At 44.0% G+C, this 27,480-nt stretch overlaps 4 protein-coding genes across 4 annotated transcripts; 2 read left to right on the top strand and 2 right to left on the bottom strand.

Annotated features, from left to right (window-relative positions):
- Positions 1–5: 5 nt before the first annotated feature.
- LOC128719935 (3-oxoacyl-[acyl-carrier-protein] synthase, mitochondrial) lies at positions 6–1,391 on the bottom strand. The gene has a single exon (XM_053813578.1). It carries the CDS (start codon positions 1,389–1,391, stop codon positions 6–8), a length of 1,386 nt encoding a protein of 461 aa, XP_053669553.1.
- Positions 1,392–1,755: 364 nt separating this feature from the next.
- LOC128719513 (ribosomal RNA small subunit methyltransferase NEP1) lies at positions 1,756–2,607 on the top strand. Its single transcript, XM_053813140.1, has 3 exons — positions 1,756–1,905; positions 1,967–2,210; positions 2,282–2,607. The coding sequence occupies exons 1-3, from the start codon at positions 1,756–1,758 to the stop codon at positions 2,605–2,607; spliced, it is 720 nt and encodes a 239-aa protein (XP_053669115.1).
- Positions 2,608–3,193: 586 nt separating this feature from the next.
- LOC128708441 (histone H2A.V-like) lies at positions 3,194–3,580 on the bottom strand. The gene has a single exon (XM_053803419.1). The coding sequence runs from the start codon at positions 3,572–3,574 to the stop codon at positions 3,194–3,196; it is 381 nt and encodes a 126-aa protein (XP_053659394.1). The 5' UTR covers positions 3,575–3,580.
- A 5,934-nt stretch (positions 3,581–9,514) lies between these two features.
- On the top strand, positions 9,515–25,999 carry LOC128708298 (homeotic protein female sterile-like). Its single transcript, XM_053803272.1, has 10 exons — positions 9,515–9,625; positions 9,749–10,903; positions 11,023–12,109; positions 12,315–12,485; positions 13,472–13,591; positions 13,795–13,920; positions 21,885–21,967; positions 22,623–25,015; positions 25,684–25,852; positions 25,934–25,999. Exons 1-10 carry the CDS (start codon positions 9,515–9,517, stop codon positions 25,997–25,999), a joined length of 5,481 nt encoding a protein of 1,826 aa, XP_053659247.1.
- Positions 26,000–27,480: the final 1,481 nt, after the last annotated feature.

Below are 27,480 nucleotides of genomic sequence, written 5' to 3' on the forward strand. Positions count from 1 at the left end.
ACATTTTATTCGCCATACTCACCAATACAGAGACAAGCATTAGTGCCACCAAAACCGAACGAGTTTTTCAACGCGATACGACGACGATTACCTTCCCATGGTTCGGATCGGTTGGCCACATAATGCAAACCTGCCATATCATCCGTTACCTTCTCCAAGTTAACCGTGGGAGGAAGCACACCGTGTCTGCAGGCCATCACTACGAACAACGCTTCCAAATTACCTGCCGCACCCAACAGATGTCCATGGGCTCCTTTAGTGGATGAGACTGTCACGGACCCGACATGCTCGCCGAAAAGTGTTCTTATTGAACGTGCCTCTATTGCGTCCCCGATCGGAGTGGACGTGGCATGCGCGTTGATGTACCCAATGTCTGCAACCGTTCGGCCCGCATCGGCAATCGCTCGTCTCATGGCCAGAAGTGCTCCCGTACCGTCTTCCCGTGGTGCGGTCAGATGAGATGCATCTCCAGACAATCCGTAGCCGAGTATCTCGGCATAAATTTGAGCTCCCCGTCGTTTGGCATGTTCCAGTTCTTCGAGCACAAATATGGCTGATCCTTCACCCATGACAAACCCATCGCGACGCTCATCGAACGGTCTGGACGATGCCGTTGGTTCATCGTTAAACGCGGTGCTTAGAGCCCGTAATCGGCAGAACCCAGCAATGCCCAACGGACTGATGCATGATTCCGCACCGCCACACACCATCACGTCCGCATCGTCGTGCTGTATGAAGCGAAACGCATCGCCGATTGCATGCGCACCTGTCGCACATGCCGTCGAAACGGCATGGTTGGGTCCACGAAACCCATACCGTATGCTAAGCTGACCGGCCGGCATGTTGGGTAAGATGCGTGGAATGAAAAAGGGACTGACTCTATTGTACCCTTTCTTCAGCGCCTCGTTTGTTTCGCATATATCCATCAGATCCACCATACCCATGCCGATAGCCACACCTGTCCGCTGGCAGGATTCTTCATCGTCAATGGCCGGTGTCCATGCTGCCATTGCAAGTGATTCTTTGGCGGCGATCAGTGCAAATGCGGTAGCTCGTGCCATAGTTTTTAACTCCGTTTTGGAGAAATATTTCTCCACATCGATATGGTCCTTGTCGATCGTACCCGCTACGCGGCACGGAAGCTTTTCGAATTGCTCTCCAACCAATCGGCCTATTTTGGATTGACCTGACAGAATCGTTTGCCAAGCCGTTTCCACACTGCAGCCAACCGGCGATACAACTCCAAGCCCGGTTACTACCACACGACGTCTGGTCGGCCCGCTGGTTGTGGAGTACTTTGCAGAAGATATTGGATGTTCCTGGTTCCGTAGCAGCAGGAAAAGGCTTTTACGAGCTCGTTGAAAGCAGTAGCTATGACCATTTGTACCCATCATCATTGTAGGGGACCTATAAAAACAGTCTCGAGAGAGTATACGCGTTAATCAACAGCCGATAGTCTTGGAATTGGGTAATGTCAGCCATATATACAATTTTTGGGTGCAGTGTGTACAATTTTACTAATTTTTTTGCTGATTTTCCCAATTTTTGAAGAAACGAACGAAAATGACCGAAATCAGGCCGTTTTGTAAATAAACACAATCCGCTGTCAAAACGCTGTCTGATCTGACAGCTTCATTTAGCAGTTGGCTGTTTACAAAATCCGCGTGTTTTCTGTTGTTTACTGCGATTTACAACGTTGTTCGCAGGAATCGAGTACGAAAGCATTTCTTGTACGGTGTGTGGTGTTAAACAAAAATGGGAAAGAGACGTTCTGCTGCTGGAGGTTCGGAGGCACATGATGGAGAGTACGATTTGCCAGCAAAACACATGAACACCAGCCACATCCGTGCGAACGAACGAAGGTTAATCATCGTTCTCGAGGGCGCACAGCTTGAGTCGGTTAAGGTAAGAGTTGCGAAGCTGCGACCACTTTAAAAAGATACAAGTCTTTTTTTTGCTTTTGAAGGTAGGACCAGCGTTTGAACTGCTCAACTGTGACGATCATATCAATATATTGAAGAAAAATAATCGTGATCCGGGAAGCTGCCGGCCAGACATTACGCACCAATCACTGTTGATGCTGATGGATTCACCCTTGAACAGGGCCGGATTGCTGCAAGTCTTCATAAAAACGGAGAAGAATGTGTTAATCGAAATAGATCCACAAACTAGAATACCACGAACATTCAAGCGATTCGCTGGCCTGATGGGTAAGCATTATGGATGCGGGCAAACTGTGAGATCACTCTAACTAACTGCGTTTGCTTTGCTATACTTCCAGTGCAACTGCTTCATAAATTTTCGGTAAAAGCCGCAGATTCGCAGAAGAAGTTGATAAGAATTATTAAGAATCCAATCACCAACCATCTGCCGGTCGGGTGCCGTAAACTCGCGATGTCATACAGCGCTAATCAGGTGAAAAACGCCAAGGAACTGGTGCCGGAGAAAGACGAACCGATAACGTTGGTCATTGGTGCGTTTGCCCATGGTAATTTGAACCTAGACTACACCGAAGGCGCCTTTTCGATCAGCAACTATCCCTTATCGGCCGCATTAACCTGTACTAAAGTATGTTCCGCATTCGAGGAAGTGTGGGGTATAATATAGAAACAATAAAGCGCGGGACTACAATTGTTATCGGGTGTTGCCGGAGTTGAATTCAAATGTTTCATCAAGCAGACTTGTGTGTTACAGTTTATCGTTCAAAGCAGAATCTGTGTAAAAGCGCAATAATCTTAAACCATCGGCTGGAATCTTGTACCTGACCACAATAGATTTTCCGCTTATTCTTTAAGTTTTTAACGGACAGGAAGCTACGCGTGATGAACAATTCTTTCTGTTGAAAAAAAGTTGCGACATGTTCTGTTTCCACCACTGGTAGGGTACGAATGGTTTTATTTGGAACACTCGTTCATTACTAAGATATTTATTTATCTCATTCGTTCGCTTTCTGTTCTTTTATTCAGAGTGTAACAAGTTATTCGAGTCCTCTATGTTTTGTTTTCTTCTTTGTTAGAACAACGCTTATAAATATGTACCTCCACAACTACAATCTGTACCTACACCTGCATCGTCCTTTCGTCTAGTTGCATCCGTTCATGGTTGGTGTTTGCTTATTGTTGGTATCGGATGCAAACCTTCCATTGGGAAGGAATATCATGGTCAAACATCCTGCACACCAACTGGATCCTTTTTACTCGGGTACACCCTTCTTGCCGATCAGTGATTTATGGATATGCGGAATAACACCACCGCCGGCAATCGTCGCCTTAATCAACCCATCCAGTTCTTCGTCACCACGAATAGCCAACTGCAGATGTCTCGGCGTAATACGCTTCACTTTGAGATCTTTCGAAGCGTTACCAGCCAGCTCTAGTACCTCGGCCGTGAGGTATTCCAGGATGGCGGCCGAGTATACGGCAGCGGTAGCACCAACGCGTCCGTGGCTTGTCGTTCGGGTTTTCAAATGGCGATGTATGCGCCCGACAGGGAATTGCAATCCCGCTCGGGCGGAACGCGACACCGCCTTGAGCTTCACTTTGCCAGAAGCCTTGCCAGCCTTGCCAGCTGCCATTGTGTAGTTTAGATGTTGCAGAAGTTTTGTCCTCGTACTATTCCGAATGCTCGCAAGACGATGCGCTCTCGTCTTTGGATAACTTTTGGCGGCAACTACACCGATCTGCTACGCTGCAACTGTGCTTCGATACGACTTTTCGAAGAAACTGAACTGACAATTTCATTTTCAAAGCTGCACTATGGGCCTGTCTGCGGCTTGTATGGTTCGAAATTCCACAACGCGCAGTGACAGCTGTCACATTTCACCAACTGTCAATGAACTACACACACCCATTATATAGCAATTTCCGTCTCTGGATCGTGACTAACTTTTTGCATCGCAGAAAAGACTGGTGAAACTTTCGATGTCTCTTTAACGGCACGCAGATAATCCGAAGAGCGGTGAATATCTTTCGTGGCTGAATTTGTATGCAAATGGGGGATATAGAGATATGCAGCGTGAACTAGCATAGACAGCCTCTCGGTGGGATGTGTGTGCTGGTTTCTGTTAGAAAAGTACCAAAAAGAAGAAACCTCCCCGAAAAAAAAACCTTGAAAAGACGCAAGTGCTAATGAATTTCTCGATAGCTCATGGTTTTATCCCGTCGCTAACCTATTAGATCGTCTACTTCTGGACGAAGTGATTTCCCATGTTGTGTGCAATAGTGCTACTTGATTTAGCGTATGATTGAATAAAAAATAGTTTCATTAATCTTGCAAGAGATTGGAGTTGGAGCAAAAAAAATGGGGTTTTGCGTTTGTGTTGTCTTCTTCTCTTGAACGTAATCGCTAAAAGCCATTACCAGTGCAAGTACTACAGAGCAGGGACATCGAAGAAGCAGGAAGTGGTAGAGAGAATAACCACCCGATAGGAAGTGGGTGCTTATTTCCGCTTTCTAAAAAACCCCTCGAACGAAGCAACCTCTGCTATGTGTGCGTGTGTGCGCATTTGATACGTGGTGTACATGTGTGTGCGTGCTGTCGGGTCGGCTGGGAACAAAACGGATGAAAAATGCTTGATTTCGACGAATAGGCAGCCATTTTGTTTTCCAAGTTGATGTGCACCACTGGCGCGAAAGAGTTGAATAGATACATGGCAGTATAGAAGTAAAAACGCTAATTCCAACTAAAAAGTCAATCAACCGCTGCGGTCAAATGCGAAAAGGAGGGTCCGACTGCCGTGTAGTAGAAGCATCTTAAAGAAACTCTGGAGAAATAAATATCCAGGCGGCGGCAACACGCTGGACGAAACGAATATCAAGGCGAAGACAACTAACACCCGCGAATTGCTTCGAGGTTAAAGCGGCATGGTTTTGGGTACGGTAACGCAGTAACATTTTTCCCGTGAGCCTAAAAGTCGTCGACGTCTGTTGGATGCACGGGCAAGTGACTTTTTTTCGCAGTCCTGCTCTTCGAAATTAAGCGGCTGGAATTTTTCCGCTGACTTGCAAACATTAATGTGCGCTGCGCTCCACTAACACTAACCGAACGCGGATCTTGCTTTCGCTCTTGCTCACGGAGCCACGGGGAGTTCATGAGAGGCAGCCACATCGCCGAGCGCCGAGTGCGAAAGAGCCCACCGGCTGCGGTGCGCGTGACGTGAAAGCGAGACCACCCGAAGCGTACAGCGGTCATACAGTGAAGTTTTCTCATCGCCTCAGCAGTGGCTTGTGTTCGGCTCGGATCGCAATTTTCATCCAGAATTTATGCAGAAAATTGCATTGCACGCACAGGTAAATGGGCACAATCACGCCGTGAGCATTGGCTGTGGTCCAGTTCGATGCAGTACGGTACGATAATAGCCGGTGAGGTTGTGAAAAATCGATTTAAAGTTTCGCCCTCCGTACACCTTGGTGCAGTCAGAGGCGCCCTACTGTATAGAGGGAGAGAGTTGCCCTGGTGGTGTGTTGGTAAAGCGCGTATGCGCCGCCCGCCATATTTGCTTTGGGAAGAGAGAGAGCGAAAGAATCATGCACTCTCTCTCGCCACGGGTTCCGTGATAAAATCGTGCCCATTTGGTGTGTGAAAAAAAATGCGTTTTGAAAATTCAATTGTGTTCCCCGGGAAAAAAAACATACGCGAAATGAGAAAATGAGCGTTGTGTTCGAAATGCGCACGGTTGTGTGGGTTGCTGACCAAGCCGACCATTCCATATCAACCGCAAACGCGCTGCTGAGGCAGCAGCAGTAGATGACATATTCCTGTGGCGGCTTTCTTTCTCTTCATCGTTTTGCATCGAGGCGTGTGCTCATGTGTGCGTGCGGGAGTAGTGTGAACGAGGGAACGCAAGTGTGTGCAAGCCAATGTGCGCGCGCGCGCTCGAGCACTTGATGGGAGCGTTCCGGAGTGTGTATGAGTGTGTGTTTAATTGAAAGAAGACAGAGAGAAAAAATGATGAAAACCTACGTGATTTCGAATCGATGGAAAATGCTTGTGTGTGTGAGTGTGTGGGTTGAAGGTTGGCTTCCATCAGTAGTGTAGTCTCCGACCTGTTTGTAGCTGGTAGTATGCTAGTGTGTTTCACTTCCGATTTCGCCCGGTTTTTTTTTCTCCGTCTCTTTTCTGTACGAAATGCGGGAGAATGAGTGCGTCCGTGTGTGTGTTAATGATGAAAATCCACATTCACCCGGTGGTGGTGTGCGCGACCCGGAGCGTTAGAGATGAGATGGGGTTGGCTTTTTCGAACGGAAAAAGGGCAATGGAACATTCTAGATGCGTACAGGAACCACAGTTCTCTCGTACGGATATGCTCGGGAGTCTCGGCATTAATGGGGTTCTTTAAAGCGGACACAACGGACGATGTACCCGTATGTTGTGTGTTTGTCCGGGGAGATTGAAATAACGGAGATGTTCGCACTATTCGAGGTGGTGTCGTTATATAAGATTATCACGGACTCTCGAGACGTAGCAACAACCGTAACAAACGAGTTTCGTTTTCACACGAGGACACACAGCAGGCTGTCCTGCTAGCGTAATTGCGAATATAGTTAAGACATATGGTTAGGACGTTCTCATGGGAGTAGAACATCCAACATGCACAGTAGAACGGATCAATCGTAGATAATTAATAATATGATGATTAATCTCACAGAAGGATATCTGTGTTGCTGAATTTGTTTGATAGTGTCATCAAGGCCGTTGAGTTATTAGAGCCAAGACGCCCAACGGAGGGAGGGGCTTGGAGCTATTACAGACAGCTTCTTCAGATCTGTCAACCATGAGAGTATACAAACTGTCTCAGCAATATCTCTGGAATATATGGTCCTTGAAACTAAGAATAATGTTTTTCTTTTGTTATTTTTTGTACATAACTTGAAGGGCTTATAATGGGCATTGTGTTTTATTACACGTAGATGATAATTACTTTGACATTTAATGATAAAAGTACAGTGAAAGAGGTGAAAGTTGTCAAAGTAGTATCTCCCTTTCAGTTACATGCCTACAATACATACATGTTTTGTTTACCAATCTATCATCACCGCGTGTTTTCTACTGTAACATCTTAAAATGAATGTATAGTTTATAATGCATAGTTTTCGTATCTATCTACAGGTTTCTGCAGAACTGTGAGGTGTTTGTGATGGTACACAGCTGACTGGACAGCAATCCTTGAAACCTTAAACGGTACGTATATGAGGTAAACATGTAAACGCAACTTCGCGGTGATGATGGATATATCCAACACAACACATTTTTCTACAACAAACAAGCTCGATACTGAGAGATAGAAATATGGAGGTGATATAATGTAGACAAAGTATTATCCGATAAGAATTTATATCTGGGGAAATGGACAGGTTAAACTGTGAGATGATTGTTGTAACACAGCGAAAGCGAAACAGTATGCGAAAGTATATGACACCGATGCTGGTACACTTGATCCAGGATATGTGCACTTGTGGAAATAAAGCAACATGCGTTGACTCACCATTTGCGCTTATACACATCCTGCTGTAAATGAGGCTTGTCCAGCCACAGCCGCCACTCCACAAACCGATTACCGGCGCGGCGAGTGTGTGTGTGTGTGTGCCGTTACAGACAGAAAGTACGAGACGAGTAGACATGGACGGCAGGGGTCGTCGCGAATGGCTAGACACATGGACAAGGAGGACGGTGTGTCTGTGTTCGCCGCGCAGCAATTGCGGTGCCAACGGTATTCTGTCTCGCGTGTACAGAAGAACGCACACACAGATCACATAGGAGGAAAGAGCGAGCAAGAGAGTGAGAAAAGGCTGCGCGATGCTGGCGCCGCCGCCTGTGAGCCGCATAGAAAAGGGAGATGCCAACAGTTTGTTCACGCTGTGTTGCGCGCGTGTGTGCGGGAGCGAGACCAAAGCCGTGAATGAAGAGCGCGATTGAAGTAGCTTGGTTTTTCGCTAGATGGTGACACCAAACACACAGCCAGGGAGCAACGAAAGTACGCGAACGACATCTCGAGCAAAAGTAAAACAGGGGATGACGTAAATATGACGTATCCGTGCTGAGGAGTCGCGGTTATTAGAGGTAGTGCGTGCGTGCACGTGTGTGTGTTAGTGTGGCCCGCCTGGAGCGTTTGCAGTACGCGAACATAATGGCCCACGGTAGTAGTAGTGGTGACGGCGGTAACGTTCGAGACTGCACCGATGAGTAAAATGTGTGTGTGTGTTGGTTTGATTCCCTTTCGAACGCGCATTTACACGGGACAGCGCATAGCGTAAATAAATGTGTGTGCGTGTGAGCAGCGAGAACTGTTCAAGAAAAAGACGCTACAACGCCTGCTCTGCTGCTGCCGCCTTTGCTTGTGGTTGCACGCGGACGGACGGGCAATGTGTGTTGGCGTGTAAAAATGTGATATTTTTGTGGTTAAAGTAGCTTGTTGGATGTTGAAACGGTGTGTACAGTGTTGCTCGTGCCCGTGGTGACCCGTGTAATGTGAAGTAAATCCGGTTCGAAGCGCTAAATGATGGTTAAATTGGAAATATTTGTTTAGATCTTGACCTTGAGTGTACATTGATCTTTCACGTTTCGCGAGCGCGCCTTGCTTTGTAGGAAGTGTGTGCGCGGTACTTCCTTCACCATGGGTCGCCCATTTCCCCCTCGGGTGTGCCACCCCCTCGTGCTCTTTTGTGTCTCGTTCGCGACGTAGTAAGAATGATCCGTTGAATGAGACATTTTTAACCCTGTGTGTGAGTAGTGTGTGTGTGTGTGTGCGTTCACAGTGCGTTCCGTGTGACGGTGTGTGGCCGCAGCTGCTAAATTGCGCGCTCGTTTGCCCGATTCCATTTTCACCGCATCACGTTGGATCTTTTTCGTGACTTCGCGTACCGTCAAGAGACAAAAGGGGGCAAAGTGTCGTTAAATTGTTTCGACGGGAAGAGAGAACTAACATTCAGTGGGGCGATGGTGTGAATGTGTGTCGTATGACGCCATGGTGTGATGAGGTGAGAACATACAGCAGGCTCTGATGTACCTGCGGTTGGTGATGATTGCTGGTTGATTCGTTTCGGACTTTGAGAGAAAGAGAGAGAATCTTTAAAAAGGTGTACCCAAAGTATGTAATGACATTGTTGCATGTGTGTGTATATGTGTACGTACGTATAAGCATTTTGCGGAAGTAAAAAGTTCGGAAGCGAATGAAAATTCACAATAATTCGTTTCGCTTCTTGTGTTAGCGATTCGTTATGTATTTGCTAAAACCACCCTAGGGAACTTAAAGCTACACAAAATGTATAACATGTTGAGGTTACTTACCCCAAATATATTGAGCCTTCGAAAGTTTGCATAGCACTGAGTGTATATAAGCTAAAACATTACTATCCAACATCACAGTCAATCTTCTTCACAAAGAGATGAAAGAGATATGAAATCATCACACGTCGTTCACCGCGCTTGTTCGTATGATTTCAACAATCAAGAGTTATAGAAAGCTGTTAGTATGCGTAAACCTCCGGCACAGTATTCCCCTAGTTTGTTATGAAAAATGTGGAGTGAAAACTACTATGATCTATGCGCTAACGAGGAATTCGGTTTCAGGCTTAGTCCAGATACTATGCAGCAAGGATCAGGATCGACAACGCCTATAGCGGCACCGGTAAGTACCATTAGTTACCATTAGCCCCAATCAACGTTGATTCCCAATGTGTTGGACCCCATGAAGATGAAACTCTATCTAACTATGTCTGTGTATTTTGCTTACCTCTGCAACCCTCTGCAGGCAAGTGTGCCCCCAGCGCCGGCATCAATCGACAGTATGGACGATCCACCGCCAAGGAACGAGCCCGTCGTCGAACCGGTAAATGGGATTGTGCAGCCGCCCGTAATGCCACCACCAGAGCGTCCGGGCAGGTTAACGAATCAGCTGCACTTCTTGCTGCGCACCGTAATGAAGGCGGTATGGAAGCATCAATTTAGCTGGCCATTCCAGCAACCGGTCGATGCGAAGAAGCTCAACCTACCAGACTACCATAAGATCATCAAGCAACCGATGGACCTGGGCACGGTCAAGAAGCGGCTGGAAAACAATTACTATTGGACGAGCAAAGAATGTATACAGGACTTCAACACAATGTTCACCAATTGCTACGTGTATAACAAACCGGGAGAGGATGTGGTAGTAATGGCGCAGACGCTGGAGAAGCTGTTCCTAACGAAAGTATCCCTCATGCCGAAGGACGAAACAGAGATGGAAGTACAGCAGCCGAAAGGTGGCAAAAAGAAGCCCCGATCGTTGGCACCACCGGGCACGTTGGTGGGTAATACATCCGTAACGGGTGCGGCGGCAGCAGCCGGCGTCGCACCGAATGCGGCCATCGTGGCCGGTGCGAATGCGGTTGCAGTGGCGGCAGCGGCAGCTGCTGCCGCCCGAGCACGGCCCGGTTCGGCACTTGGGGCGGCCGTATCGTCCAGCGTTCCTCCACTTAGTGCGGTGCCACCGGGGGTGGTAGGTGCCGCATCGTCGGTGGTCGTACCGAGCGTACCTCCGATTGGTACCCTGCCACCCCAGACTGTGCCTGGTAGCACTAACACCACCACAACGGCCGGACCCAACGCGGCAGTTGCGGCGCTGACGGCGGCAGCCGCAGCTGCTGCGGCCGCTAGCGCTCCGCACAATCCCATGAGCAGCAATCCGATCGGTGCACCTGTAGTCAACAAACCGAGCGCACCAGCAAACCCGCCGTACATGGTAAATAGTTCACAGGGCGGTATGGAAACCGTTTTACCTCCCCAGCAACCAGCGAAGGTTAAAAAGGGTGTTAAGAGAAAGGCAGACACCACAACGCCGACAGCAACCGTATTCGATCCGCACTATGGCACACCGATGGACTCGAACGCTGCCAAAATTGCCACCCGAAGGGAATCTGGGCGTCAGGTAAGAATCAATAGAAATTCAATCGTATTAACATATTGTATTCTATTATAGTTTGAATGGCATATAGGTATGCTTCGTTGTCCTTTTTTTTTTTAATCTTATTCATTACAATATTGCAGGACATTGTACCCTATCAAACTTCGACCTACCCCATGTCTCCGATGGCGCACCAAGGGACGACCTCGTCACAATATCCGCCGAAGAACAAGGAGAAATTGTCCGACGCACTGAAGTCATGTAACGAAATACTGAAGGAGCTGTTCTCCAAAAAGCACTCCGGATACGCCTGGCCATTCTATAAACCTGTCGATGCGGAGTTGCTCGGACTGCACGACTACCACGACATAATCAAAAAGCCGATGGATCTCGGTACGGTGAAACGGAAAATGGATAACCGAGAGTATAAGTCAGCGCCAGAGTTTGCCGCGGATGTTAGGTTAATATTCACCAATTGTTATAAGTACAACCCGCCAGATCACGACGTGGTCGCAATGGGCCGGAAGCTACAGGACGTGTTCGAGATGCGGCTAGCGAATATACCGGACGAACCGGTAAACAATGTGGCGCCGCATCATCAGTGCAAGGAAAGCGAACCATCGTCTTCGAGCGATTCCAATGACAGCGATGATGAGAGCGAGTCGGACGAAGAATGCGCACAGAAATTGAAGCTACTCGAGAAGCAGCTGTTCGAGATGCAGGAACGAATGCGGAAACTGACCGAGGAGGCACTGCAGAAAAAGAAACAGAAGAAGAAAACGAAGGACAAAAAGAAACCATCAGTGGCAGGGCCGGGCAGTGGTGCAAGTGGTGGTGCAAGTGATATTAAGGGGATTATGGATCCTCATGCCGGACTCGGTATGCCACATGGCCCCGGCAAAGCAATGCATCAGATGGCAGGTGCAATGGGTCAACCACCGATGGGTGGACCGGGAGCGGTACCCGTGATGCCAGCACCTGGGACCAAAGCAAAGGCGAAGGGACAGAGAGCGCCAAAGGCGGGTGGTGTCGCTGGTGGTGCTGCGCTCAACGCACCTGCGAAACGCACTAAAAATGCGGGTGCCGCTGGAACCAGTGCACCGCGTGCGCCGAACAAGAAGAAAGCATCGCAGAATGTGTCCAACTTCGATTCCGAGGAGGAAGACACGGCCAAACCGATGTCGTACGACGAAAAAAGACAGCTGTCGTTGGACATTAACAAACTACCGGGTAAGTTGAAAGTTTAAGCTAAGGAATAATATCTCCTGTAATCATACGAACGTGCCAGACAAACACGACATCGAACAAGATCGTTTGAGTCTGTCTCATATGTCTGGGATTCACCCTGAAATTGTGTATGCCTTGGAGAGCAGTTCCAAGCGATTGCCATAGCGATTGATTGAGCATAATTTTTAAATTATGTTTTCCTCAACAGGCGATAAGCTGGGCAGAGTTGTACATATAATACAAAGTCGGGAGCCATCATTACGCGATTCCAATCCGGACGAGATCGAGATTGATTTCGAAACGCTGAAGCCATCAACGCTACGAGAGCTGGAAAGCTACGTAGCATCCTGCCTGCGCAAGAAAACTCGTAAGCCTTACTGTAAGTTTCCAACTTAACAAACACTGCTACTGAGAAGAGATACCGATCACATACACATGACTGTTTATTTACATTACACACCTATTATGGATTCCTTATGTTTTATTTTATCTCATTCACTATATTCTTGGCCACGCGTGTTTAAAATCCTTGTCGCATAATGCGTAGCAATATATAAACATGATCTTCACCATGCTATGGGCAATCTTGCATTGGTTGTCGTTCTGTTGTTTGCCTGGCTATAAGCGATGCATTGGATTATTATACTAGTTTCGCACTTTTACATTCCTTTATATCGTTCTTCTTTTTTATCTTCAACACATCTCACTATATGTTAGTAGTAAAATCGCAAAGAGCATCGCAAAATTTTATCTGTAAAATTTGAATGTTCCATTTATTTGCCCTTGAAATCGCACTTACCGGGTTTAGAAATATCTAAAAATTCTACTGCCGCGGGTGGTTTTATTTTACATCCAAAGATATGTCTGTGAATGGTTCACGAAACATTGTTTTCCAATATTTGCTATCAGTAGTGTCTGTTAATTGGAAGTTATACCCATTTACTACTACTTCTACTTGACTTCGTACTCTTACATTATTAGTAGTTCTTTTGCTTAGTTTAACTTCACAGGTTGCATGTGTGCCGCAAGGTGTTAATGATAATACTGTGCCCAAACGAGATGCGATGAATGATGTGCCTTTTTGGGCATACGTCCATCCCGTTTATTGTAACAGTTTTTTGTCATTGATGTTGCCACACATATTTATTTAACAAGATTATTAATGTATGTAGATTTGATGAATAGTTAGCGCTCTCTATCTATGTATTTCATATTTTTTGCTACATCTGCTGTAGCTTTTAAGCTAGTAGAATATGATATACTTTTCCTTAGTTTCTTTCTTAAATAACCACCATTAACCAATTCGAGACATTCATTCCAAAATCGGCTACAATGTATCACAATGTTTTCCCTTACATTTCATAGACAAAAAAGTATCTGGTAAATCCAAGGAGGAACAGATGACGGAGAAGAAACAAGAGCTGGAAAAACGGCTCCAGGATGTGACGGGTCAGCTTGGCACAGGGAAAAAGAACGCGAAGAAGGGTAAACTCATTTTACTTTGTCATTTGCAAATTATTTCTGTGTAGCTGTGTTAATTATTCTTAATTTGTCAACTCGAACTGGAACGAAAAGAAGGCGGATGGTGGTCGATTGTTTGCTAATACCAAGCGTATGCTTTTTTCCCTATATTTTCTCTATTTTGTTCCCTCTGTCATATTTATGCGTTCGCGGATATCGGAATACAGACGAAGCCAACAAACAGGACGTTGCTCCTTCCGGAGGCAATATGTCCTCCAGCAGTAGCTCCAGTGATTCCTCGTCGTCGAGTTCAAGCGATTCCAGTTCTAGTGATTCCAGCGACAGTGAAGCAGGTTAGGCCAAATCTTCTTTGTTCTAAAACAAAAAAAAAAAACAAACAAAATGAATCACAATTCTGTAGTGTTAAATGATATAAAAGGAAAAAAGGAGAATCAGTGACAGCAAATAATAACTTAATTTTAGCACTTATCGTTGTTCTCAACTCAGCTTAAAATTTCAAACAGTGGGAATATTGGGGGAATATAAGGAATTGTAGAAGGAAAAAAAAACAATTAAAGTACAGAATCACTCTCGCCCTCTCCATGGCAGGATCGATTAGTAGATCGAGTAGATTTGTTTCCGTCTGTTTTTTTTTTAATCGGGAGTATTTAAGATTGGTTATTCTACACGGAGGTATTTATATACGTATCTAAAACAAATGGATTTTTCCAAGGATCCTTAAAAACGTTCATCCGGAGCTAAAGTTCAAACCTTTTTGGTTGTTAGCTTATGTAGGCAGTGAGAAGAGTAATAGTGTGAGAGAAACTTTTATTTCCATTTGAGCTAAATAAGTTTTGTTTGTTCTGCTGATCTAACGCCATTTTATGCATACAAAAAAGAAAAAGTTGAAATTGTGTATGTCTGCCGTGGAGACGACGCTCTAATTCTTAATTTAGCTTCACAGAAATGTGGTGTAGCACCGGCGTATGGATATTGGAAGGATTGATAGGGATCTATTCATTGGACATAACTGAATGAGATGACACGTTTGTCGGGAGACACTTTTGCGTATTTTAATTGTCGACACTTTTATATAACGGTCAAAATACGATCACGTAAACATGTTTGTAGTAGGATTATAGGAAGATATTGTATGGTGCCATTCGGGTGGCGGCAAATAATGCATAGGTAGGCAATACATAAAAATACATATGTATTAATCTTTTATCCGTACAAAACCTGTAGCTGTCAACTTTACCATCAGTCTTATTTGTCTCTACAACCACTGTAGATCCTGTTCATTACTAGCTATGTCATATGTTTGACCATCTGTTACTTGAATGACCCATAGTTAACCACAACAGTAAACATTGTATGAGCGCTTCATATTTTTTTTGTATTTGCAATATATCTGCTGGCTGGTTTACATTTGTCTTGCCCGTTTGTTGGTGGTGATAGAGGACCCTTCATGTACTTGATTCAATATCGTCGTTCATATGACGGGACCAGTACCAAATTCCATCCGGATTGTTCCTCTATAGCAACTATATCCGGCTGTACGGTAAAATTTAGTAAGCCATTTATGGCAGGCATGGCCTAGAAGATCCTTACGCCGAGAAGAAGATACGGTTAAAGCATGAAAAATCTATTCCAAGTAACTAAATTTTCATCTATTGTTCTTCTGCTACTACGGTTGTACTGTTGCGGAACCGGTCAAGATAACAGTGTGTCAAAGAAACTGCAACTCGATTTTTATGTTTCTCGACAAAACATTTCCTGGCATTTTGATGCAATGGAAACATCTTGCACGGATGTATGATGCACACTGCGTTAGTCAATAGATAGGTATATCATGAAGGTGATAAAGAGAAGTTTTCCTTTTGCTTGATCTGTACTCCATCGAACTTCATTTATACATAACAACACAAAAAACTGTTCAAATTAAATAAATTTAAGCACGCATGTGGTAATATATTGGTTTTAGTTTGGTTGGGTACTTTGAGCATATTCCTTTTAACACTCAACAATTCCAAGAAACGTGCTAGTGCTTGGACTGGGACACTAAATGTTGAAAGCATTGAATGGCCCTTGCTACTTTCAAAATTAAACTAAATAATTAAGTTTTTTTTTATTAGCGGAAAGGCAAGCATTTCATTGAGTCAGCAGGATTTTGCTTTAAGTATTCTTATGTTATGGACAAAAGAAATCGGTGGATATGTGTATTGCCTGCACACGTTTCAACTTGATGGTAGCAAATGACATTTGATTAAATCATTTTCGCTTCATATTGTGGCAAAATGGATATAACATTAGAAAGCCAAGCTGATCTTTTTATCGAAAAACAAGGAACCGCTTATAATCGTGCAATAATTGAAATGACTCTGTTATGAGCATCTGCGTTTGGTTTTAGACTGAGTAAATGATAGCATAACTTTCAACATGATTTTCACTCAAATACAAAATTGATCGATTCCGTGTGCGTGCGCACATGGTCCACCCAACTATGCTAATTGCCGTTAGACTTAGGTTATAGGATGACAACTACGACGGTTTGTTTTGTTTTGCAACTGGTGTGAAATCTGTATCAACTCTTTTGATACATTCTTCACACATGTATTATTCCGTTACATTTTATGATGATCCACATCACCTCGGTCGGACTAAGCCTTTCGACCACGTTCCACGCACTCCAAACGGTGGCAGGAAAGAGGTGAAATTCATAATGAGAGAGCAGCAAGATGCGTGTGAAAGAAAAACATAATTAGGCAAAATACACAAAATCAGTCATGGTTCATTTCATCGTAACTTTTTATTTAAGGCGTAAATTGAGAGACAGAGGATCAACAGTTGATAATAGGTAGTTGGCCTAAAACAGAAGGATGAGCATGTTTGCGAAAGCACTCAGTTTCCGTTACGGCCTTGCACACTGAAACAGACGGCGATTCCACATTGGTGGTGTAGTAAAGGGCAGCTAATTGATGAAGCGTAGAAAAGCATTATGCACACAGACATTAAGTAGCTTAACGAATTTATTTTCCTTTCGAACTTCTCCTAACCCCTGGCACAAGTGTGTGTTGGTTATACTAACAACAGAGTTGCAGAACAGTTATTTTAGCTGGTTTAAGTTCGGCCGCGTTTTTTTTTTATATGTTCTAGTTCTAATAATATTTTGTCACATCAACGAAACCCTCCAATAGTGTTATAGTTAACGGTAAACCACTGAATGATATAAGAAGGGTGTATTTTTGAATATAATAGTATTGTGCGTTCTGGCGTCATATGTACCCGCTTCTCGGATCTATTGCGTATATGATGCACAATGCGCATATATATATATATATATGTATATGTATATCATAACATCTTTATGTCATTGTATTCTCCTTTATGTTACCTTTTATTTTGCTTTTCTACAAATCTTCAACAAATTTCTCGTGTTATAAATGTGTAATGTGGTGGGGGCAGCCAACAACAGAAATCGTGTCACAATTCTATCGGTTTTCCTTCGCAATCGCGCGCTACCCGGCAGTGTTTTCGTATATTCGCTCGTGTTTTTTTTTCAAATCGTTCAAATGCACAAAACAGCTCACAAAAACAATAGAGATACAGAGAACCAAAAGAGGAAAAGTTCCGCGGGGTCGCGCATGTTTACAACCTGTTTTTACACACTAAATTGAACTCTACCGTGCCTACACCAGAACTTCCAATTGCGTAGAAGGTATGTGTTTATTGTAAATTCTTTTTACCACACCACTCCTTATAAATCAGTATGCGTTTATGTTATGTAGCAACATGAAGAAGAAGGTGAAGAAGGTGAATATCTGGTCAGTTATTATCTTTAATAGCCCATCAAGGACGATTAGAGCGAACATAGAGCCAGGACAATAGAGAAATAATGCTTAGCAAAACTGAATAAACAACAGATGAAATGTATGTATAGTTCTTTGTGCGCAAAACCCTTTACATCTATCCTATATCCTGTTCATGATAGCAGTTTTCGGTGTTTACCAGCTTTTTTCTGCTTTCTATTGCTATTAACACTTCTCATCATTAGGACGTGTTGATAAGTGGGACCTTTACGAATAGCTTAGCAAAAGCTGGACAAAAGTTTACCACGATTTTTTCACGATCGTGAGCTGATGATCATTTGATGGCTTTGACATTCGCAGGAATATTGTAAGGGGATCGCTTTACAATTGATCAGTTGGTGTGTATTGTTCAGTTCATTAACAGCACACAGCACACTCTCAATGATTGCAATGTTCGATGCTATAGAAAAGCATGAGCATCTTTGGTGTATATTAAACTGTTTTAGAAAACTGAAACCAATATTACGTACCTCTAGGAATGTATGCAAATAAGTTGTTTTTTGAGAAAATTTGGCGCAGCGTTTGTTGATATTTTGCGTGTGTTTGTTAGTGAAATGGGGAAATACAAAAAAAAAGAAAAGCAATATTGCGGTTCAAAGGACAATTGAAAAAAACAAACCCATCAGTTTCGAGCGAGTGAATAAGATAAGCAGCAGCAACAGAAAAAATAAAAGGATCAGGTTTACAGCGCAGACAATGTGTAACATGTGTAGAATGAAGCGATGCTGTGTGGACAAGCGCATGTTTAGAATTTGTTTAATATATTAATGTAACATAATAGAGATGAACTAAATTATCACGCTAAAATAAGGGATCAAATTGCTGTTTATCTCTTGCTTTGTTGCGATCACTCCCGAGATCGGATTAGGTTCAAGATCCAAGGTGTTCGGTCCCCTACCAAGTACATTCAGATGAAAAAGTCATTCACTACCCGGCATTTGTTTGAAGAAGAAACAATTAAAGACATGGTGATAATGGATTACGCTAATTTTACACAGTTTCTATACGTTCGATTTGTTTTTTTTTTTCCTTTTAAATGCTTACTCCGTTGCTCTTTTACGATACATGAGCTATAATTGTTCAATTGCGGCGTATTGTGGTCATGAGGGATTTTTCACAATAGTTTTGATGAACAAGCTTTTCGGTTCGGTTCTTAGGTAACATTAGGTAAGCTATGCCCCCGCTGGATAACAGAATAGAAAACATGTTGTGTAGAAACATGAAAAACTTATGTTTCGCTAATAGAATTGTATCTTGTTAAAAGAAGCGACGATTCGGCTGTCGGCAATGCCAACAAAACCCCATTACACATTGTTTGCACGTGAAAGAGCTAATATGTTGTTGAAAAAAACGAACAAACAACAGCAAAAAACGCTATCATTAATATGTTCTTATATCCATTGGAAAAGAGATGTGTTTTTACTTCGTAAATTTTAAGTTTCGCTTGCGGTTTTACGCTACTTACGAAGTTACTTTCTGTTTTTTTTTCTGTGTTTTGGTATAAGGAAGTAAGTAGCGCCCGTTGTAATATATTTAAACTTAATGGCTCGCAGGCAGTAGCGCAGGGAAAATAACGGCGAATTTGTTGATTAGTTGCTCCAGATTGTTTTTTTTTCTTTATATTGTTCCTCTTTCTCTCTCTCACTTTCTCTCTCACTCTCACTCTCTGTCTCTTGCTTTACGTTATCATTTCCTACGGGGGCTGTCAGTTTTTTTTATTGGTGTAAAACGGATGAATAATGTGCTGTCAGAGCATGATTGTTTTAGCTCTGCTGTGTTTTTTGGGATTGTTTTTGTTACTGTACTAACTTATGCTTTTACACCACAACATTGTTTTCTACTTTATATGCATCCTGCCCCCATTTAAAAAGTGTTAGCGATGGCTTTGATATGCTACATTCGCTTGCGACATGTGACATATAATGGAGTATTGATATGAAACATACGCAAGCATAATGAAATAAACACGAGCACAACAGAAAGATAGATTACATGAGAAGCGATTTGGTTCCAGCCGTAGATAGAACAAAGAAATTGATTTTAATTTCTTTCCGTGAAGATTTCTTCCATTTTACAAAAAAAAAACAGTTTGCGCAAATTGTAGGGGAAGACTCTTATTTTCACTAACGCCAAACACTCTCGGTATTTCATTAAAAGGCGTTGCCAGCGTAGCAAAAACAAAAGGTAGTGTGATGCAGGGTTGCAAATAGTTCTGCCAGACAAATCCATTCACGAACGATAGACAAAACTTAGTAGAAGTTGAAGCGGTGGTGAGCATAGCATACATATATTGCCTAGGAGTGAAAATAAGAGTTAGCATATATACATTTTATTTACCCGTGTAGCCACTACGGCCACCGTTTCGTATGTGTGTTGTAAAATGGTGTAAATTTTTTGTTCATCTCTTGTAAAACCATACTTTGGTTATGGTATATTGCGTGGGTAGGTTCTTTTTTTTAGTAAAAGGTACATGACCAACCGACCCCCGACACGCGTCTGTTCATTGTTGATAAAAAAATAGTAAGATGCAGTAAAAATAGTAAGAGTAAGATGAGATGTGTGTGTGTGTGTGTAGGACGATCGTCTAATGGATAAAGAACACATTCTTTTGAACTATTCCGTAATGAATTGTAGAAAAGCGAAACAGAAAAAAATGTGTAATTTAAGGAGTTGTTTTGCCATGGCCGAACAAAGCAATTTGAGATGTGTGTTGTAAGATAAGGTGTGTAGCGCAACAATGGAAGAAGGAATAGGATGTACCAAGCATGTTGTGGTGTTGTGAGACACATATGCGCAATGTGTAGCGCGCGAGTGGTGCTCATCAACGCTACGCAGCTTGGGGGTTCCATTTTGTGGGTGTGTGGTGTTGCTTTATAAGAGTACAGTCATAATACGAACATAAGGCAAATATAGAAATAATATACGCGGTACTATAAACAAAAAAAAAAATGCACTGCACTGTATGTTGAACATGCATGCAAAACTATGTTCTTCAGTTTTGAAAAATTGCGCTAAATTCAATAGCTGATGCAAAACAAAAAAAAAAAACAGCAACAATGTAAGCTGGAAATCCATCGAGAAACAAGCCTTTTCGCATTTATCTTGTATAATTTTCTGATTTTCCACAAATCGTAATCGGGCAGATAGGAGATTGCGAATATGAAGCTGATCAAATGCGTCGAGTGTCCGATTAGTGCAAAGCGAAAAGTATAGTTAAACAAGACTAGTGAAGTAAAGCAAATTTGAACCCATGTATGAAACAAATAATTTACCAACAAAAAACCACCCCCTATACACACTTGGTGTAATAAAACAGAGTGTAACAGTTAAGGCGCACGATCGTTCAATCTCTCGTACCAATAACGGTGGTCAGCTGTTTGGTGGAACTTGACTCAAAATTTTACAAAAAAAGGATGATTACTAGCAACTTTATTTTGTGATCCCCATTTGTTTTTCGACTCGATTCGAGCAGTACAGCATTATGCATGTCGCGCACTAGTGAAATGTAGGAATAAATTTTGTGAATTTTGATTCTTCAAGTCAAGTATTTTTCTCACTACGTCAACGATCGAGCATATTGATCAAGTGCCCGGTGGTATGGTTCCGTATGGGCACTCAAGTTATGGCTTGCAATGAAAGTATAACGTTACACACAACGCTGGGTAAACAGCGATGTAAAGACGATTGAACCTCCTCCCCCCCCCCCCCCCCCTCCCCGCCCAATACATAATAAGCGTAACTAAAATTGCAACAAAACAAAAAAATGCTACAAAAAAACACAAACACACACAATTAAATATAAATGGAAAATCAAGCATTATAATCGTAAAACTTGAACCTACTAAAAGAAAAAGAATATATATAAGTAATAAAAATCGAAACGTAAAATGCTACATGAGAATCGTTTTCACTGGCCGGTGGGATAAATGTCACACGAACGCATTAACAGGTTGCGATCATGGGACAACACAGTTGGATCAATTTGTTCGTTGGTTGTATTTGTTTTCCACTTTCCGTATCACTAAGAGTTGCCTTTTCTCAGTTTTGTATATAATGGAATTGTTAGTCGTATACGATTGTTTGTTGTTGGCTGCAGCAACTGGAGTACGCAAATTCGCGCGCTTGGTTATCATTCGTTTGATGAAGTATTGGTGTTTAACGACGTACGCCCCCTACACCGTCCCCACTATATTACACACGACATGAGAAATTTGTTGAAGAGAGAAAACCGTCCGGTTATAACGCCTGCGATGAGCGGGAAACCATAGAAAACAAACGTTGCTATCGGCACGGATGGCGATCGTTGCAGGTATTTATCGTCGGAATGCAAAGCATAAACGATTACAGAATTGTATCAGGATCGTTTAAAACTGTGTTCGCATCAACTATGGTGCATCCATAGACGAATACCCATCGTTAGGACAACATTAAACGTTCTTTTATTGCAGAAGCTGGAGGGCGACCACCGCGTAAGAAGAAGAAGGATTCCTCCTCTCCGATGGTGCCCGGTGGCAACAATTCCGCTAACACGGTAAGCAATGCTTATGTTGGTTTAGAGATTAAAAAAAAACTGTTTGATTCCCCGCTAGTTGATCAGTTGATTCCACACACCCCTCCAGTGTCAGATGGACGGCATACAAATGCCTGGCTTGATTCTTTTTTAACATTATGTGCTGCGATTCGTTTTGCAATGTGTGTTTTGTGTGTGCGTGTGTCGGTAAATTCTCAGAGCAGCAGAAGTAAGGAAACAAAACGTATTCTAACATCTTTCCATAAAGAAAAATATTTTGACATAAACCTTAACGATAACAAGTTCAGAACAAATTACTTGAAATTTATCTTCTGATTTCCTCTCCCTGGGTTGCTCCCTGGCAAATTCGCATATAGTTTCTAGTTAGTTAGTCACAAAACATGTTAAAACTTCAAGCAATAATTATTCATGTTAAATCAAGCAACTGTAGTTGAACCCCAATGATCAAAGAAAAAGTGATGAACTTTATGAACATCTTTTTTTGGTGTTGTTTCTATCCCTTACCAAAGTACAATGTCCCGGGACAACCCAGTATGGTTCGCTCGGGTCAGTTTACAAATGGTACATTGCCGCTCATAACCATGTAACTTCCCCCGTAGGGCCGCGCATGATGCATATTGACTCTCATTTGTTACCGACATATCCCATCTTCCAGTCCTCTGCTCCAGCCAACGCATCGACACTACCGGCAACGGCAGCGGTATCGCAGATGCTACCGAGTGCTGGTGCCGCCAGTAACACAAACACCACTTCCAACACCACTACTACCACGAACAACAACAATTCCAATACCATCACACCACTCCCGAACGCCGCCGCTCAGCAGCCACAGCAACATCCGGCAGGCGGTATCCTAAGCCAAACACCAGCCGTCGCTGGCCAGCAGCATCACTCACAAATGCACTTTACGCAACAGCAGCAGCAGCAGCAGCAACGGCAACCATCATCAAACCAGCAGCCTGTCATACCGCTACCACATTCATCTCACACTGCGTCCACGTTGGTATCATCAACTTCCTCCACTACCACCTCGTCCTCATCCTCCTCCACATCATCATCGGGTGCAGGAGGTGCCGTGTCGAGTATGAACGTTGCAAGTGCCGGTAGCAGCAGCATTAATGCCACTAACAATCCTCCATCAAGCATCGCCGCTAACAACAACGGTACGGTCGTGTCGTCCAGCTATGGTGCAACTGCCGGAATGATCGGTCTTTCACAAACGCTGGCCGCCGGGCCGACTGTGGGCGGATCGGTAGTTGACACTGTTCCAGGGCTGCTTCAGATACCTTCCCTGTCGCAGCAGCAAACTATGTCTAGTGCCGCCGGAGGGCTCAGCTCACAAACGCTAGCGAATTCTTTAATGATGTCGGTTGGCGGTGCCGTTGTAAATAGTAGTAGCATCGGCGGCGGCGGCGTCAGCGGAAGTAATAACAGCGGCAATCCCAACCCGATTGGTAGTAGTAACAGCAACCAAATCTCTCTACCACTTCCCATACCATCACCAAACACCACCACCTCTACTACCAGCACGATGCTACCTGTGAATAATAATAATGCTTTGACCACCACCAGTACTAGTAATAATCAGAGCAATAGTGCTATCTTGAATAATTCCATCACTGTTACGCAGCAGCACCAGCAGCAAACAGGCGGAGGTCACAGCACCAATGGAATCGTGTCGACAGTACCGGTCACAGCCCATCTACCATCGTCGTCCGGCAACACGAATGGCAGTGACGGTGGTGCATTGAGTACAAGCAACGGGTTGATTAACAGTATGCTCGGCTTGCCTGCGTCGTCTCAGCTTGCTTCCAGCCTGGCTGCCATGGCTTGTATGGCGGGAGGTTTGCCACAGTCCTTGCAGATGACGCAGAATCAACCGGTGGGTAAATCGCAACAACACGGTACAGTCCAGTCCCAACAACAGCAGCAACTTCAACACGCACAACAGCAGCTTAACCAACAGTTCCGACTTGGTGGCGGTGCTGGCAACGGGCACGGTGGTCTCGGTGGAGGCTTCATCGATCCGCTAGAGCACACGCTGAATTCATTTGAGCAGTCGATTAAGGCAGAGCCACTGGGATTGAATTTGTTGAACGATATGTCCGCAGCACTGAAGCAAGATCTAACGACCAGCATGTTAACGGCTAATGTGGATCTGTGCATGGCGCACTTGCAGAACCAATTACATTCGGGCAACAACGGTTTCGTGAGCGAGTTCAATGGCAATGGACCGTTGAACGGAGGTACTGGTGCTGGGATGGGTCTTGGTAGTGGTATGGGTCAGATGGTAATGAACAGTATGGCATCGACGGCCGCCGCCGCCAACACGGCGCTGATAGGTGGAGGCATGCCGTCGATATTCGAGCCGCTGCAAAACTTTATGCGATCCGGTGGCGGACCCGGCCCGTACCATCAGACGAATGCGGCCAGTGCGGGAGCCTCGGGAATGGCTGCACTGGTAACGGGTGCAAGTAATAACAGCAATGGTGCTGGGCTAGGTGGTAACAATGCTGCCGGTGTAATGCACGATCGATCGATCGATCTAACGCAGGCCGGTAGCGTGAACAACAACCAACTCGTTGGAGCAGGAGGAGCGGGTGTTGCGACCGGAATATTACCAGGCGGCAATGGTGGTAATTTGATGACAATTAAGAAGGAGGAACCCGGCGTTGGAGGTGGCAAGTTTATGCTAACACCGAAACCGATCGAAGATTTACTGATCAATCCAAACGAAAAGAAGATGGGCAGTACGCCACCGCCGGCGGATGCGAAGGGAAACATGGCGAACACGTTTAATAAGGGTCAGGATTCGAAGAGCGTTTGGTCGTCGCTGGCCGCAGCCGTTTCGCCCCAAAATACGCCAACGTCGAACAAACCGAAGCCCGCGATGGACTCATTCCAAGCGTTCCGTAACAAGGCGAAGGAAAAATTCGATCGTTTGCAGCAGCAAGAGTTGAAACGTTCGCAGAAGGAGCAGGCGGAGAAGGAATTAAAACGTCAGCAGGAGCAGCAAAAAATAAAGCAGGAAGAGATCAACAACGGACGGTAAGTACATCTAGCCGGGCACAATACTGTACAAAATACGGGCATTTGAACATTAGCTAGGTTTTCAGCTGTTACAGAGTGAAAAATACACATTACGGAGTACATTTGAATATAACGATCAATAAATGACAGCTTGTCACTGGTTCGTACTAATTACGCCTAGTAAGTTGAGCAATCTTTAGATGAGCCTACCGTATGGAGAGAGCCAAACTTCAGATGATGATCAATGATCCGCTCAATGCAGATTCTCAAATGCCAAGTTCTTAACTCTTCAAGTAGAGCTCTATGCGTTTTTACTTCCATGTATGTGAATGTATTTGTGTAACTCATCCTTGGCTCAACAATTACATTAAAATGCTCTCCTTTTGCTGCATAATTCGATTGTGATTTCGGAAGCAGTAGCTAAAATCTTGTTGTAACTGGATAAACCGAATCCGGATAGTCAGTCGTGCGTATGGTGGTTTGGTACGGGAAGGAGTTTGGACCGGTCCTGTCGTGTAAAGACCGGCGCCGCTACTAATACAGCGCCCGCCCCACCCCAGAAATTGATCATATACAGTAGCAATAAGTCTTTCAACCAAACAAGGGTTACCCAGCACTGTTTTTCTATTTGTTTCAAAATGAATCAAATAATTGATTTCCATACCGTTTCCGATTAATGCTTTCAGAAAATTGCCAATCGAACCCGTCCAGCCACGAGTAGTGGAAGAAATCAAAACGTCACCCCAAGGCAGTCCGTCGCCGGGCACACCCACCACACCGCACGCACTTGATCGTTCGGCAGCAAAACGGGCAGAGCTGCGCCGCCTGGAACAGGAACGCCGAAGGAAGGAAGCGGTAAGTGATCGGCTCTCATGCTGTAAAACATTACCAGTATCCTAAATTTCTGTTATCTTTCCTTTCGGCATAATCTTTTAGATGGCTGGTCAGATCGACATGAACATGCAAAGCGACTTGATGGCTGCGTTCGAAGAGTCCCTTTAATGTGTCTCACTGTGATGATGCGTTCTGTGTGTATAGGAAGAGAAGAAGGGTTTCTTCCGCATTCGGGTTTCGTGTGACGAAGAAATCGATACTACTTCTGAGCAATGGAAATGCGAATGTTGGGGGGACGTTTCGATTGTCGATTGTCATCACTGCAGCTTAGTGGATCCATCCGGCCTTTGGTGTATTACGTGTACGAAACGATATCTTACACCAAGCTTATGAAGAGATGTGTTAAACATCCGACGATAGCTTCCTAGAAGAGTGTAATATTCAAATATTAGCGTTTGTTACCAAAAAAAAAAAAGGGTAAAGGATAAAGCGTAACGCACACGCGCAAAACCACCGAATCGTAGGAATACTTGTTGTGAAGATAAATCGAAACCAGAATTTGGAGAGATCCTTGCTAGAGCAATAACGCTATCCTGATCCTGATCGATACACGAAAAGCCATTAACTGATGAACGATCCTTAAGTTGGGTCGATAATTTCCCTTCCTTTTCCTCGTGTCATTGTAACGATTGGCACTAGGTTGTCTCAAAACGGTCTCACTGAATGGTCGTCTCATTGTCATGTTGTATAATAGTTGTCATGGCGTAAAAAAAAAACCTATACGACGGTGAAAAGTCGACGAGAGAAAGCGAGTTTGTCTTTCGAATGATTTACAGTGCTAAGTATCAGTACTGGGCTTCGGTTTGGAGCTAGGATTTGAAACGTTGGACACGCGAATGTGTTGCGGTACCTAGTGTGTAACTGATAACGCAGCATCCGTATATATTATACCCCCTAGACATATTCTATAGAAACAATCAAATGATCCAAACGAGACGAGCATTGGACATGGATTAGGTAATTAAGAAGAGGAAAAAAGGAAACAAAAAGAAACAAAAAAAAATCCCCCCGTAGCTGAGATACAGATAGAAATGAACCGCCAAACTCCCGGCGGTGAGTAGATATAGACATAACGGATCAAATGGTGTTTAACAGTAAGATGGGTGGCGTACTGCAGAAAGGAGCAGCAATGTGTGCATACTGTACTAATGTATAGAGATACTTTATCAGTTGTGATATATAAATTAAAAAGAAGGAAAAAACAGTAACACATAACATATTCTTCGCGGATGAACGCATCCAAAAACCCTAACGTGTATGCAATAGAAGGTGTCAAAGAATAATGGACAAACTATACACACACACGCGCACGGTACGCAATATACGTCTGTACATTGTGAGTTGTGTGAGTCATGAAGCGGGAAACACGAGAATCGGTAGGCAGCAAGTGTAGATATAATTTTATCCAGAAGTAGAAGAAAATAAGTAGGAGAAGAAAATACTGAATAAAACGGAATGGTCGTTTTATGTAGGGCAAGGGAGCGCGCGCGCGGGAATCATTTTCCGAATACAAATCATCATTTGCAAGATACAAACCATTGACTGCATCTCGGCATCGTCAAGATGATCGTTCACGAATGTAATATATT

Source organism: Anopheles marshallii, chromosome 2 (assembly GCF_943734725.1).
Source record: "Anopheles marshallii chromosome 2, idAnoMarsDA_429_01, whole genome shotgun sequence".
NCBI lineage: Eukaryota > Metazoa > Arthropoda > Insecta > Diptera > Culicidae > Anopheles > Anopheles marshallii.

Bases quoted from the DNA above. Each gene is read 5' to 3' on its own strand.
- LOC128708298 (XM_053803272.1), top strand. From the start codon at position 9,515: ATGTGGAGTGAAAACTACTATGATCTATGCGCTAACGAGGAATTCGGT. The intron at 12,110-12,314 runs GTAAGTTGAAAG...TTTCCTCAACAG, and splicing joins GGACATTAACAAACTACCGG to GCGATAAGCTGGGCAGAGTT. The intron at 13,592-13,794 runs GTAAACTCATTT...ATCGGAATACAG, and splicing joins GAAAAAGAACGCGAAGAAGG to ACGAAGCCAACAAACAGGAC.
- LOC128719935 (XM_053813578.1), bottom strand. From the start codon at position 1,391: ATGGGTACAAATGGTCATAGCTACTGCTTTCAACGAGCTCGTAAAAGC.
- LOC128719513 (XM_053813140.1), top strand. From the start codon at position 1,756: ATGGGAAAGAGACGTTCTGCTGCTGGAGGTTCGGAGGCACATGATGGA. The intron at 1,906-1,966 runs GTAAGAGTTGCG...TTGCTTTTGAAG, and splicing joins CACAGCTTGAGTCGGTTAAG to GTAGGACCAGCGTTTGAACT. The intron at 2,211-2,281 runs GTAAGCATTATG...CTATACTTCCAG, and splicing joins GCGATTCGCTGGCCTGATGG to TGCAACTGCTTCATAAATTT.
- LOC128708441 (XM_053803419.1), bottom strand. From the start codon at position 3,574: ATGGCAGCTGGCAAGGCTGGCAAGGCTTCTGGCAAAGTGAAGCTCAAG.